Here is a 16086-nt window from a genome sequence, read left to right on the forward strand (position 1 = left end):
TTGACAAGTGTGGTGTCTTCATGCCAAAATCAAAAGAACTCTAACGCCTCAAGAAGGAAGGCACTCATGAATCTGGCAAGGGATTGAGGGCCGATTCACATTGCCCCTGCATGAAATTGCAAAGAAGCCAGAGCTATTCTTTTCTTTTTTTGTTGTTGTTTTGTACTAACTTGATTTGCTATGCTGGCCAACATTGCTGTGCAATTGAGGTCGCTGGGCTGCCATAAAATGCAGCATGCTGCAGCGCTAGGCTGTGTTGCAGTGTGAATGGGACACATAAGAAATGTGTCCCTGTGGTAACAGACATTTCTTTTTCATACATCACGGGACACAGAGCCTCAGTATTAACTGATGGGTTATATAGGTATCACTAGGTTACTGGACACTGGCACACCCTAACCAGGAAATTCAACCCCCTATATAATCCCTCCCCTTGCAGGGATACCTCAGTTTTTACGCCAGTGTCTTAGGTGTTGGACGTGTAAAGATGTCCCGTGCTGAGCTCCAAAGGGAATATCCTATATCCTGTACTGGGGAAAGCCAGGCGAACTGGATCCATTTCAAAGTGTCCTTTCTAGGCCGAATTGAATGGTACCCGGCCTCGTGTCCGAAGAAAGGAGGTTTTATCTGTAACGCTTCCTCTGTTTAGAGAGCTGGACCCCGCATATCAGAAAATGGTTTTTCTAGCCTTATTTCTGGCCGGGTGCTTTACAGGCCCAGAACTGTGGATCCCCCTATCTGTAGGGGGCCCCAGTCTCTGAAGGTTTTTCCAAACGGAGCCCACCGTGAGAGGTGAAGATTGGGTCTGTATAACAGAACCCTGCGGCTGGATAAGGTAAGGGAGATTCCACAGAATTTTTTAGTTCTAGTAGGTTTCTCCTTTGAAGTAAATGCATGCTATGCCTATTGTCGCCACCGGGGGCTGCCAAGAGCACATACCTTCTCATGCTGATGTCTGTCTCACGCTTCACAGCTCCTCCAGCCGAGCTTCAGGTAGGATGATTCCGTGGCATCGGTTCTCACTGATTTATGCATTCCCGCCTATTCTGCTACTGCCACGACTCCTTCGCAGGATCAGGCAGGAAAGGAAGTCGGTACTTCTGGTAGCCCCCGCTTGGCCCAGGAGGACCTGGTATGCAGGAATAGTAAGGATGACGGTGGGTTCCCCGTGGACCCTACCATTACGCCCAGACCTGTTATCTCAAGGTCCAGTGTTCCATCCTGCCTTACAAACGCTAAATTTGACGGTTTGGCTATTGAAACCCACATTCTGAAAAATCGTGGGCTTTCAGGACCTGTGATATCTACCTTGATCAATGCAAGGAAGCCAGCTTCCAGAGTAATTTATCATAGAGTCTGGAAAGCTTATGTATCCTGGTGTGAATCCAGGGGTTGGCATCCCAGAAAATATGTGATAGGTAGAATCCTCGATTTTCTACAATTGGGATTAGAGATGAAGTTGGCCTTGAGTACCATCAAGGGCCAAGTCTCAGCCTTATCAGTATTGTTTCAACAACCACTTGCTTCGCATTCTTTGGTCCGAAACTTTATGCAGGGGGTGACACGTCTTAATCCTCCGGTTAAGGCGCCCCTAAACCCCTGGGACTTGAACTTGGTTCTGTCTGTTTTACAGAAACAGCCTTTTGAACCAATATGTCAGATTCCTTTGGTCTTGTTGACAAGGAAGTTCATTTTTCTGGTAGCCATCTCTTCTGCTAGAAGAGTATCAGAATTAGCAGCTCTTTCCTGTAAAGAGCCTTATTTGATTATGCACAAGGATAGAGTGGTATTGCGCCCTCATCCTAGTTTTTTACCGAAGGTGGTTTCAGATTTTCATCTAAACCAAGACATTGTTCTGCCTTCTTTTTTTCCAGATCCCTGTTCTTCGGAAGAAAGGTCTCTACATTCTTTGGATGTAGTAAGAGCAGTCAACACCTATCTGGAAGCAACTGCTCAAATTCGCAAAATGGATGTTTTGTTCATGCTGCCAGAGGGTCCCAATAGAGGACAGGCAGCGTCAAAAGCTACCATTTCTAAATGGATTCGACAATTGATTATTCAAGCTTACGGTTTGAAACAGAAGATTCCTCCGTTTCAGATCAAGGCACATTCCACAAGGGCTATTGGTGCTTCTTGGGCAGTGCATCACCGTGCCTCTATGGCTCAAATCTGCAAGGCCGCAACCTGGTCTTCAGTTCATACATTCACCAGATTTTATCAGGTGGATGTGAGCAGGCATGAGGATATCGCCTTTGGGCGTAGTGTGCTGCAGGCAGTGGTACAGGGTCCTCAGGTCTGATGGCACCCTACTTGGTTGTGGTTCCCCTCCCCTCAGGTAGCATTGCTCTTAGACATCCCATAAGTTATTACTGAGGCTCTGTGTCCTGTGATGTATGAAAAAGAAATTTTTTTATAACCGCTTACCTGTAAAATCCTTTTCTTTTGATGTACATCACGGGACACAGAGGTCCCGCCCCTCTTCTAATACACTTATATTGCTTGGCTACAAAACTGAGGTATCTCTGCAAGGGGAGGGATTATATAAGGGGTTGAACTTCCTGGTTAGGGTGTGCCAGTGTCTAATCACCTAGTGATACCTATATAACCCATCAGTTATTACTGAGGCTCTGTGTCCCGTGATGTACATCAAAAGAAAAGGATTTTACAGGTAAGCTGTTTATAAAAAATCCTATTTTTACAATGTGGTAAAACGTCTATCACTGCATATAGTATGAATTGGCCCTTAAAAAGATCACCAAATTATTTAAAGTGGATCAATCCCCTGTAAAGAATATATTATAGGGTAGATTTTTTTGGCTGAATTCGAACCTGAAACGGACCAAAAGACGCACAAGACTCCTTTGCAATTCTCACCAGAGCCACTGCGGAGATTTGTGAACCGAATCCATAGAGAGCCGGTCACAATCTCCTGCCATGCGATTTGGATGCTGGGAAACCTGCATCCAATTTCGCAATAGTGTGAACTCAGCCTGAGACGGCTATGAATGTGTATTTGATGAGAAAGTGAGGCCATCTAACCAAAAACTGAAGATGAACCAGAAATTTGTTTTTCAACACAATCATGGACTATTCTAGGGCAGTTCATGCAAGGAAACCCCAAAAATCCTGCTACTGTTGATGTCAGACTGGTGGGCAGCTATGCTAAACACTTAAAATATGTAATTTCTGTTGAAGGGGGCAATACCAGTGTCTGGGACCATAACACACCATTGCATGTGTTGATATTTTTTCCCTGTAATCTTTATTCAAGTATATCCCCTTGATCTGTAGGTGCTGTTTGAATGAACATCTAGTTTTTGCCTGTTCAAAAATGTTGAAAAAGTCAACAATTTCCACAGGTGGTGGTAACTTGTTCACATGACTGTATATATTAAACCTTTTTTACAATTCCACTGTATTTAATAATTTTCTTCAGCTACTCTTGCTCTACGTGTCATCTTACACAAAGTACTTCCAACTAAACATATTGGTGTTGATTTACTAAAACTGGAGAGAGAAAAATCTGGTGCTGCTCTGCATAGAAACCAATCCACTTCCAAATTTTTTGTCAAAGCTTATAGTGATTTTTAAAGTATCTTTTTTTTTTTTTTTTCTATAAAAATAACAAACCTGTTATACTTACTTGTTCTGTTGCAGTGGATTTGCACAAAGCAGCCCAGATCCTTCTCTTCTTGGGACCCTTTTTCTGTAATCCTGCTCCCTCCCTCCTGTTGAGTGCCTCCACAGCACGCAGCTTGCTATGTGGCACCCGAGCTGAGTCACAGCTCACTGTGTCCATTCAGGCACAGAGCCCTGGCCCCTCCCCCTCTCCCCTGATTGGCTAGCTAACTTTGATTGACAGCAGTGGCAGCCAATGGCAGGAGGGAGAATCTCGGATGGTTGTGACACTTGTGGACATTGCTGGTCAGAGAGGGACCTCAGGTAAAAATTAGGGGGCCTGAGGGGACTGCTGCACACAGAAGGGTTTTTTTAATCTTAATACATAGAATGCATTAAGATGAAAAAAAACCTTCTGCCTTTACAACCACTTTATTTGAACAAGCTGAAGTTAGAATAAGATTGGCTACCATGCACAGCCGCACCAGATTTTGCACTTTCCAGTTTTAATAACTTAACCCCTTTGCAACGTTAAGTCTTATGTCTTGATAAACATATTATGACAGGTTTTCTAGAATGCTTTGATTTGTGGCTATTGGAAGCATATAGACCCATGATATTATGTTACTGTTGGTCATGAAATTATGATAAGGGGCAAAGTAACAGCAAAAAAAGTTTGGACTATTGTTTTTACTAATAACATTATGTGATTTTTAGATGTCAGGCTACGAAAATTGGCTGAAGAAAGGGATGAGCTTGTGTCACAGGTAAACAGTTTTTTAGGCTCATTTTATATGTGGAAACTTATTTTGCCATGTTTATTGTGTTTGCTACCAATGGTTATTTATTACAAGAAATACTACTCTTTTGTCCTATCTGTAAAATAATTAGTGTGGTTTGTAGTATTCTATTAATGTTGTTATTTCTCTATTCTCTATGAATTTTCTATCCTCTATTCTCTATGAATTTTCTATCCATTGGCAAGAAATAATTATGTATTTTTTTTTTGTTTTTTAGTTAAACTCCTCCATTCATGTCACCTCTCTTAACTAAGGGGTTTTCACAACTATGCCCGCTGTTTCTGCACAGCACCTCCATTCATAGAAGTCATACTATAGCTTCTATGAATGAAATGTGATCTATGAATAGAGGGAGCAGACCTACAAGTCATCCACCCATTGCCCATTCTTAAATCCTGTTTCATTCATAGAAGTTGTAGTATGGCTTTTATGAATAGAGCACCTGGCAGAAAGAGTGAGCCTAGTGGGGTTCTCTTGATGAGAGCCTGTGACACAGCTCTTTAGTTATAATAACTCCTGCCGCACCGGAAGATTGTGGCGGACACATCCCACTTGACTAAGTTATGTCCCTTTTGCTGATATTCAGTTTATTTTGGCTGGACATTGGGTTTAAAAGAATGCAAAGATGTGGGATTTGTTCCAGTTTTCTGTAAAGCTACAACACTGTATGGAAGATTCTATGACACTGTTTTTATTGGTACTTTTCACACCATCACAAGGCATTAATTATAAAATAACATGCTTATGAGTAGTGCTGTGCATTTTACATGCAATAAGTTATACAGTTGTGCAAAACGGCAAGGAGTACCCTACTCCAGTAAATGCGTACAAAAAAATGCATCTTAAAGTGATCCTGTCCGTTTCCAATTCAGACCAAACTACAGGTTCAGGTTTCCCTAAATAGAGCAGGAAAGTACTAAAATTGCAATGAAAATAATACTTTAAAACATAAATTAGAACCACATGCATTATTAAAGCAGAGTTCCAGTCCCCCAAAAATATATATATATTTTTTTTTAAACACTCCTCCGTACTTGATTAAACATATCTAGCAACATTTAGTACATGTCCTTATGTGTAGTCCCTGTAGTTTGTGTTCTGATATTTGAAGACTAACCAGATCTCTGAGGCAGGCAGGTTCCATGTCATCCGAATCTGGGCATCTGAAGCCCTCTTCTCTTGATTTCCGGGATTCGGTGTAGCTGGCTACCGAGCATGCACCTTCCATTTTTGCGCCACTGAGCGGCTCTCAGTGGCGCAAAAATGGGATAGCAATAGCAATGGCGGCATCGGCGAAAGTTCCTGCCCCCTTGCTATAGCGACCTGTCACTCATGACATCCCAATCCTCCTGTTCGCGTCATTTCCAGTCTGGAAATAACGTGAGATTTCTTCACTAGACGATTCACAAGGACTCCTAGGATGCATGATGCAGCTATCCCAGGAGCCCTTGCAAATCGCCTAGTGATTTAATTGCCTAGAAGTGCTGCAGGAAAAAGTGTGAAAAGGTATTTGCAAAGGAAAAAAACAAAAATGTATTGCCATTTATTACAATGTTTGGGATGGACATTAAAGTAATTGGACTTTCAAAAAATGGGTGGAACTCTGCTTTAAGTGACTTTGTGCTAACGTTTGAGCTGCAAACCAAGCTAAAATTATTTTATAGATTTTGTTATAACATGGTTTTAAATCGTATTTGTTCTCTTTCAGATCAGAAAGCTAAAGTTGCAACTAGATGAGGAGCGACAAAAGAATTCCAGAAATGACACTTCCGTGACTGATTCAGGTGGATTAGAGAATGGGTCTGACCTACAGCTTATTGAAATGCAGAGTACGTTCCTATACTGTCTTTCTTGCACATTTTAGTGATGGAATGAAACTGTTCTTCTTTGCCTTCTTGGTTACATGTGTAGTGATGAGACACTGATCACGTGTGCAAGTTCATTTCGGGCACACTCAACACAACCTGTTTGCCAGTGTCATCCTAATTTAGAGAATGGAACACAAAAACAAATGTCACTAAATTCCTCCAAATATATAGAGAGAAGGCCATGTATGCACAAATGTTTCATTCAAACAATACCCGGTTTTGTTTTTAAAAGCTTCTAAATTTAGAAACCCATCATATTGTGAGGTATACATGTAATGTACTATGAGGATTCTGTACATGTATATTCTCCTAAAATAATAATAAAAAATAAAAAGTCAATGCTACTATAAAGTGAGACTGCATTTTTCTTTTAAAATGCACTTCAGGTTGCTTGTATATGTAGTACATAGTTTTTAGTTTGGGTTCTAGTTATATATTGCTTGCATGGTCACTGTTAAGCCAGCAAGTAGACAGTGGTGGAGGTGTTCTATGAATCCTACAGTGCCTTGAAAAAGTATTCCTACCCCTTGAAATTTTCCACATTTTGTCATGTTACAACCAAAAACGTAAATGTATTTTGTTGGGATTTTATGTGATAGACCGACACAAAGTGGCACATAATTGTGAAGCGAAAGGAAAGTGATAAATGGTTTTGAAAGTTTATAAATATCTGAAAAGTGTGGTGGGCATTTGTATTTAGCCCCCATACTCTGATACTGCTAACTAAAATCTAGTAGAACCAATTGCTTTCAGAAGTCACCTAATTCTTAAATAGAGTCCCTATGTGCAAATGAATCTCAGTATAAATACAGCTGTTCTATGAAGTCCTCAGAGGTTTGTTAGAGAACCTTAGTGAACAAACAGCACTATGAAGGCCAAGGAACACACCAGACAGGTCAGGGATAAAGTTGTGGAGAAGTTTAAAGCAGGGTTAGGTTATAAAACAAAAATAACCCAAGCTTTGAACATCTCACAGAGCACTGTTCAATCCATCATTCAAAAATGGAAAGAGTATGGCACAACTGAAAACCTACCAAGACATGGCCGTCCACCTAAACTGACAGGCCCGGCAAGGAGAGCATTAATGAGAGAAGCAGCCAAGAGGCCCATGGTAACTCTGGAGGAGCTGCAGAGATCCACAGCTCAGGTGGGAGAATCTGACCACAGGACAACTATTAGTTGTGCACTCCACAAATCTGGCCTTTATGGAAGAGTGGCAAGAACAAAGACATTGTTGAATGAAAGCCATAGGAAGTCACATTTGCAGTTTGTGAGAAGCCATGTGGGGGACAAGGCAAACGTGGAAGAAGGTGCTCTGCTCAGATGAGACCAAAGTTGAACTTTTTGGCCTAAAAACAAAACGCCATGTGTGGCAGAAAATTAACACTGCACATCACCCTGAACACACCATCCCCACCGTAAAACGTGGTGGTAACAGCATCATGTTGTGGGGCTGCTTTTCTTCAGCACAGACTTAAATGTTTAAGTTGCCTAAGGAGCTTTGATATGGCAGATATCTACCTAAACCTATCACCAATGTAAGGGATCACAACACTGACCTTCAATATAAGGGGGGACTATACTGACCATCAATATAAGGGGGGACTACACTGGCCATCAATATAAGGGGGGACTACACTGACCATCAATATAAGGGAAGACTATACTGACTATATGAGGGAGGGACTATACTGACTATATGAGGGGGGGACTATACTGACTATATGGGGGGGGGGACTATATGAGGGGGGGACTATACTGACTATATGAGGGGGGGACTATACTGACTATATGAGGGGGGGACTATACTGACTATATGAGGGGGGGACTATACTGACTATATGAGGGGGGGACTATACTGACTATATGAGGGGGGGACTATACTGACTATATGAGGGGGGGACTATACTGACTATATGAGGGGGGGACTATACTAACTATATGAGGGGTGGACTATACTGACTATATGAGGGGGGGGGACTATACTGACTATATAAAGGAGGGACTCTACTGACTATATAAAGGAGGGACTATACTGACTATATAAGGGGGACTACACTGACCATCAATATAGGGGGGAACTATACTGACCATCAGTGTAAGGGGGTGCTTTTCCACTGTTCACTAACACGTGGGAGCCCTGCAGTTTTTACAGTCCATGTTTATTTTGTGGCCGTTATTATTGGTGGTTGTTTTTTTATTATTTTTACTGACTATATAAGGGGAGACTATACTGACCATAAATATAAGGGGGGGCTACACTGACCATCAGTATAAGGGGGGACTATACTGACCATCAGTATAAGGAGGGGGACGGGACTGTACAGACCATCAATATAAGGGGGGACTGTACAGACCATCAATATAAGGGGGGGGGCTATACTGACAATCAATATAGGGGGGTGCTTTTCCAATGCTCACTAACACGTGGGAGCCCTGCAGTTTTTACAGTCCATGTTTATTTTGTGGCCGTTATTATTGGTAGTTGTTACTTTTTATTTGTTTTTTTATTATTTTTACTGATAATATTTTTGTCTAGGAGTAGCCTTTGGTGTCAAATATGCCAAGTACACCACATTGATTAAAACGTGGTGTGGCGCTCATCCATCAAGGACATAGTAAATAAAGTGTATCAGCATAAACGACTATAAAACCAAAAGTGACGGTGCTAACGGTATATGCAGTAATGCAATAACATAAATGATACACAATATCAAAAAAGTGACAGTGCTCAAAGTATCACATATAGCAATCTTCTTAAAAGGGGTAAGAAGATTGCTATATGTGCACTTGATTTTGGACATTTTTATACTCTTTCATTTGTCACTTAAGATTTTTTTATATTTCGCTTTGCACTAGCCACTTTGTTCATTGGATGCTTGTCATCTGGTGTGCACATTACTTATATACACCTAGTGTGCATTTACTTTGCATGACTTTACCAGCCCAGCCTAAGATTTAGTTCACTTTGTCTGATTTTTGATTCACTATTATTTTGCACATGTTTTTGGTCACATGTGGGTTGATCAATTTACCTGTATGCTTTATCACAGCCATAGCTATTTATATATTTTAGCATGATACTTTGAGCACTGTCACTTTTTTGATATTGTGTATCATTTATGTTATTGCATTACTGCATATACCGTTAGCACCGTCACTTTTGGTTTTATAGTCGTTTATGCTGATGCACTTTATTTACTATGTCCTTAATGGATGAGCGCCACACCACGTTTTAATGTTTGCCGCTTTTATTTAGGTGTAGGGTGTACCCTTTTCGGTGTAGGCAGCCCTTCCACTAGTTCTTCCCTCTCTCTACACATGATAGCGCAGGAATAACTATACATTTTTGCTCAAGTACACCACATTGTTTATTATTTTATTCTCATATTCACGACATGCTAATATTCTGCAAGAAGTAGATATAGTAAATATTAACAGGAGTTCCCTGTGACCTGAAAGTTATTTCATGGCTTCCTCTGTGTTTAAATGGTTGAGGAAAACTTTACATTTCAACACTTTTACAGCATATATGGCAGTATAAATGTAATGCTTGCCATATGCTTTTTTTTCACAAGAAAATGCTTGCCATATGCTTAGTTGTTTACAGGGATGTCTGTTAGGTGGCTTTCTTTACATTTGTGTAATGCGTTCAAAATTCCATGTTGCTGGATCATTGTTGGACAAATGCTGAACTGCGTAGTCAAGTTTGCTGAAAGACAGTGATCTTGTGTGAAGCTAAAATCCAGCTGCAAAAAATGTGGTCTTCAATGAGGTGAACATGTTTTTACGTTTAACTTCTACAGCTACTTTGGCGATTTGTGCTTTGGCATGTGAACTTTCAGTTACAGTTTCAAAGAAGCGTAAGAAAAGGTAACAGTGCATTTATGTCTCAATCATTTAATTGATCTTTTTTTTCTAGGAGATGCCAACAGACAAATTAGTGAGTTCAAGTTTAAGCTTTCAAAAGCAGAGCAAGATATAACAACTTTAGAACAGAATGTAAGTATTGTGAAATAGCCCATAATATCTATACAAATGTTTTTCGGTGTTTAAATCTATTATATCAGTTTTACCTCTACTGGCCATGCTGTGAATTTGGAGGATTCTAAGCCAAGCAAATGCTCCAGAACGCATGTGCCTCAATCGTAGACACATTATGGTCATCTCAGGGTGTGACTTCTTGTTTAGTGATTCAGCTAAGAGTTGGGAAGGAATAAAAAGTCAGCTAGTCTGCTTGACCTTGGGAAACCAAGTAGCCAACTCATTATTCACTTTTTGCTCCGATTAATTGCTGAAACAACCAGACAACAGAAGTAACAGGTACTGCCAGTTGAGGCAGAGATAATATAACATCAAAGTATATGTGACCCCCCCACCTTTTATAAAATAACCAATTCAGTTGAATATAGAAAAACAATTTTATATAGATATAAAAAACATTATAATTACTTTTTTTTTTTAATACAAGTAATCACATACCCTTTGTTCTCAGCTGCAAAAAGAGCTAGGGGAGGAGACCCAGCAGGTCTTCCCAGTGAATGGCTGTGCAGTGGGGGCATGTCAGCACAAGTCTAATCATTGGAGAAGAGCAGGCTGAGTTCCCATCACAGCCAGAAAATTGACCACGCTGTGCCTCTCATGCCTAGTTTGGTCAGTTTTTTAATAGGAAAGCAGAGGGACTGCCAGGAACACCAGAGATTTCACACAAAGGAAGCAATACAAAGAGAACAGGATACATTTTCATACAAGTATATGGTACAGTTTGGAATGGTAAAATATTATGGTTATATTTGAGAATTGTTTCTTTTGTTTTAAAGAAGTCTCTTTTTTTTGTACTGACTTTTATAGGTTCTTAGGCTTGAAGGACAGGCAGCCAGATATAAAACAGCAGCAGAAAATGCAGAAAAAGTAGAAGATGAGCTAAAAGCAGAAAAACGAAAACTTCAAAGAGAGGTAATTTATGTTGAATCTATTTCTTCATTTTAAAACAGTACAGAGTATAAACGTGGGAGTACATGTCTACTTCCAGCAGATGTAATAATTTGGTAGTTTGTAAAATAAAAAAAAATTGTATCTTGAAAAATATGTATTACAGTAGTCTTGTTCCCTATACTTTTATTAAACATTTCTTATTATATTTCTGCCTGTGTTTCAAAATGCAGTCATTGCACAAAAAATAGTACCCAATAATTCCAAAAGAAGAGTTTCTTCTAGCAGTCAGTAAGGGCTAATGATCAAATGGTAAAACCTAAAAGTTAGGTAGTGATCAAATAAGCAGTAAAAAGGTATGTAAAGGGTATGTTTTTAGCTCAATACAGTACAATGCAAAAGTTTTGGGAAGGTGTGAAAAAATGATGTAAGTTGAGAAAGCTTTTAAAAATATAAGTGGTGATGGTTTATTTGTATCAATTAACAAATAAATAACAACGAAAAAAAAAAACAGTAAATGAACAGAAATCCAAATCAAATCAATATAAAGTGTGACCATCCTTTGCCTTCAAAACAGCATCAATTCTTCTAAATACACTTGCACACAGTTTTTGAAGGAATTTGGTAGGTAGGTTGTTCCAAACATCCAATCCTTTTTACTCATTTTGTTAATTGATAAAAAATAAACTATTAACACTTCTATTTCTGAAAAGCTTTCTTAAAATACTTGTATTTAAAAAAATTTTTTTTTTTTTTAAGATTTACAAAATAATCTGTTTTACAAATAAACATTCATTATGTGACAAAGGATTGCCAGATCACTCTGGGGAGACTTTACAGCATGAGGTGCCTACTTTGGAGCTCGGTTTGAGTGAAACTTCAGAATGAGCTGTCTGATAAGAGTTGGGTTATCCACTTCTGTGTGCCAATTGCAGTTTTAGCTATTAAGGGCTGTAAACCATCTGCTCTGTTAAACAAAGGGACAAATACGCAGAAGAAAAATATTAACAAGAGCCTAAAGCTCTGCCTTCTGGTTAAAAAGAATATATAATATGCAGTGTTTCATGTTTATCCAAATTGTCTAAAAAGAATAAAATATAAAATGCGATTTGCCTTTTTTTTCATTATATAAAGTCCTTACCATAAGGCCTCATGCACACTGGACAATTTTAATGGGGCGTCTGGCATTTTTTTTGTGCCTCCTAAATGCTATTCCATGTCAGCCTATGTGTCCATACAGTACCGGGACAAGCTAATTCAGCACCCAGAGCAAGGAGGCGGAACTGCGCCCCCTTCCCCACTGTTAATGCATGCCAAAGAATGGGTTTACTGCCCTGTATCTATTCTCTGCCCCCTTGCTTTGCTGTACCTAGGGCAGCTGCCCCTCCTGCCCACCCCTTGTCCCGGCCCTCTGTCCATACACACATGAATTTAGGGGCAGAAAAACCCCACTGCTGGTACATCCAGGAGCATCGGCGCTTTGGCAGAAAAAACACTTGATGCGTGTAATGTTTTTAGCACAGCGTTATTTGATTTCAATGGCCAGAATAAATTATTATTCTGGACAGTGAAATAAATGACCACCCAAGTGCTTGGCGTGCCTAAATGTGTTACATTTACAAGTGTCAGGTGTTTTTTTACTGCCAAAACACTGCTGCCAGGAGAAACAGCATCTATGAGAGATGGCAAAACATCCAGTATAAATGAGGACTAATAAATAAAATGTACAAAACCACTATACATTCTCTTTTCCCTTTAAAATCACTTTTTACTACTAATGTTATGTATCCCTGCTTTTATATACTCATTACTTTGAGTCTGTTTATTGCCTTGTGATGTAGACAGCTTGTGCACCATTAATAATACATAACGATTGGGGGGGGGGGGGGGAGGGGAGAGAAGTGGTGTTGTGTCAGCCATAAATATTTTTTATGCTTTTAAATTGCACTGTTATGTATAGGAAACATTACAAACCATTTTTTAATTTACTTAACAGTTGCGAACTGCTTTGGACAAAATGGAGGAGATGGAAATGACAAACAGTCACTTAGTGAAGAGATTAGAGAAGATGAAAGCCAACAGGACTGCTCTTCTGTCTCAGCAGTAATGAGGATACCACACAATAACAATGCACTGCTCCACAATACAATGCGCCCCTCACCTGGTCTTATTATAGAAGTTCTTATTGGCACAGCTGGTGGACCTGCCGCATGGGCCGTCCAAGGGCTTAACCGCGACAAGTGACTTGTCAACCTTTAATTTATAAGTGGATGGAAAGACTGGTATTAATACTTTAAACCTTGGTGATTTCTCCTTTTTCCACACTCTAATTCGGGTAATTTTCTGAGCTAAGGCACTACAAGCTGGAATACTGTTCTTTTCATAGGATATATCCCTCACTTTATTATAATCAAATTTACTTACACTCTAATTTTTTTTGTCTGCTGCTTATGCTGGTGAACAGAAACTACTGCATGAAGAGGATTCTCTACTACACCCTGGTGACAAATCCTATCCAATTAAGTACTGAGAATTGATAGACTCGTCTAACCCCTTCCCTGTTTAAGCTAGTCCTGGATTCATAGAGGAGCTATGTTCTTGCCAAAATCTGGAGATACTGAAGAAATGTCCTGCTGGTTTGTGAGTTTTTGGAGCACGTTCTGTTGACAAGGACAGGTGTCCAGACCACATTTAAGTGTCTTGTGTTACCACTTACAGAACTGTCTTTCATCGGGGAAGGGGTTAACAAACCAAGTGCCTTCCTCACCATAATTTCAACTTAATTGCTGTAAAACTGTTCAAACTATTAAACAGAATTGCGCTAACATTTATACCTAGGAACCTTACAATGTGGGGGTGGGGGGGTTGTTCATTCATTAAACTTTATACATTTTGAACAAAGGATTCTTTTTGTAAAAAAATATTTTAATTTGTACAAGAATTGTATAACAGAAAATAGGGATTGTATATAAGTGTTTTATTGCATGGGTGGTGGCACTGCTGGTTTGATAGTATTTTAATGAGATTCATTGGCTGACCTTATGAATCGGGCCCATACATGATGTCGGTTGTATTTTGTTGTACATTGTAAATTATATAACCTGTTGCTAGAGTGTGAGTGGCGTGCATAGACAAATCAAATTGCCAGGGGACCTATTAAATGGACACTTCAATGGTTGTTAGAGTTTCTGATTTAATATTTTTATTGTATAAATCAGACTAATTTATTCACTGGAACTAATTAATGAAAGTTTTTTAGTACGAAGACAAATGAAAAGCTGTCACCAAGAACAATGAGCTGTAATTAGTGGAGTCTGCACAACCCCAATGGACAAACCGTTTTCTACAGGTTGCTCTAGGTTACTGCACATATGCACCTAGCACTTACAAAAGAAATCCATGGCTTGTTTCTTAATATATACCCACTCCTACTATTATAATTTTAGGAAAAGACAGTCCTTTAACCATGTAACACATAGGTGCAGCGGCAGGGAGGGTGGGCTTTTATGCCTCAAACCTTGCGTATCTGCATCTGTGGTGCTCAAGGTCTGTGCTGAGAGCGTGCTCTGTGTGCTTTCAGCACATTGACTGAACTGTCACATATAGCTCTTGGTCCCTGTTTGTGATCGGAAGCTAGCAGTCAATAACAGTGTGGATAAAAAAAATACAGCGCTCACAACACAAAATATAAGTGAAATAAACAAAAAAGTCCAAATAATTATAACTGAAGTGTAGGTGCAGAAAATGCGTCACAAACTTGCAGGAGTAAAGTGACACCCCCTTTTGCATCCCCACTCACCAGGACAGGACGACCCCCAGCTTTGCAGTCTAGGGGTCACTTCATGCTTGTAAATGGTATCCCAAAACAAATACCACATTGAGGTATGTAAGCATCTATGGATGCAGGACAATGGTTAGGTTATGTCCGGGTGAAGGAGCTAAAGGGATAAGTAAAGTTTTTTTAAGGAACAGGAACACAGATTAAATTATATCTAAAGGCACATCTATTTTTGGATGGAGTGAGGAAGTGTTGGAGCCACTGTAAATGTGTGGAGTGTGTTAATTAAAACTTAAATCTCTTAGGCCACTTTCACACTGAGGCGCTGGCCGTGTTGACGGTAAAGCACCCCTAGTTTTAGTGGCGTACCGTAGGATCAGGAGTGCTGGGCCTATCCGTTGGCTAGCACTGATAGGTATGCTGACTCGCCGATTTAGATGGCACCTATCCCATCAACTCCTGAACACGAAGGATTATGAACACACAAAGTGGGGAAGATACCCCGAGGTGTTCAAAAGGGAGGAGGGGAATAAGGTGAACAGCGGTCTTACCTATAGTTATGAACGTTATTATATATCAAAATTGGACAGATACAGTAATGCGGACTGCGCAATACAGGTTAAAACATAGGACAACGTTGCCGTAAGAAGCACAAGCCCGGGTTCACATGCAGACCACAATCGTGAATTATAATGAAGTGCAGGCAATATTGTAAATAGATATATTAAAGTGTGTGGGGGGTTCACTTCTGGTGAGATGGCATTAAATCTCAGTGATGTTAGCCTAGATATGGCTGTACAGATACACTGCGGATGTCTGCTCTCAAAAAGATATCTGAGATCCACCCCTCAAATTTACTTATCATGCAGCATTGGTCATTGTTGGGGGTCAGGTTGCAATGAGAGAACAGGAAACCTTAGTGGTGTTAGTTTAGATTCTGGCTAGTACATACATACTATGGACATCTGTCCTTACTGATAAGTCTGAGGTCCCCAGGCAGTCTTAATGGCATATACCAGTGGTGGCGAACCTTGGCACCCCAGATGTTTTGGAATTACATTTCCCATGATGCTCAAGTACACTGCAGAGT

At 40.0% G+C, this 16086-nt stretch overlaps 1 protein-coding gene across 9 annotated transcripts in view; it reads left to right on the forward strand.

Annotated features, from left to right (window-relative positions):
• LRRFIP2 (LRR binding FLII interacting protein 2) overlaps positions 1–14396 on the forward strand; it is a 190914-nt gene extending 176518 nt beyond the window's left edge. For all 9 annotated transcript variants that reach the window (XM_073630580.1, XM_073630583.1, XM_073630582.1 and 6 more), the window contains 5 exons: positions 4336–4385; positions 6127–6247; positions 10209–10288; positions 11138–11242; positions 13215–14396. In XM_073630580.1, the coding sequence (XP_073486681.1) occupies positions 4336–4385; positions 6127–6247; positions 10209–10288; positions 11138–11242; positions 13215–13325 (467 nt within the window). In that variant the 3' untranslated portion in view covers positions 13326–14396. The remainder of the gene's footprint in view (positions 1–4335; positions 4386–6126; positions 6248–10208; positions 10289–11137; positions 11243–13214) is intronic.
• Positions 14397–16086: the final 1690 nt, after the last annotated feature.

The sequence above is a fragment of the Aquarana catesbeiana genome, linkage group LG05 (assembly GCF_042186555.1).
Source record: "Aquarana catesbeiana isolate 2022-GZ linkage group LG05, ASM4218655v1, whole genome shotgun sequence".
Classification (NCBI taxonomy): Eukaryota; Metazoa; Chordata; class Amphibia; order Anura; family Ranidae; genus Aquarana; species Aquarana catesbeiana.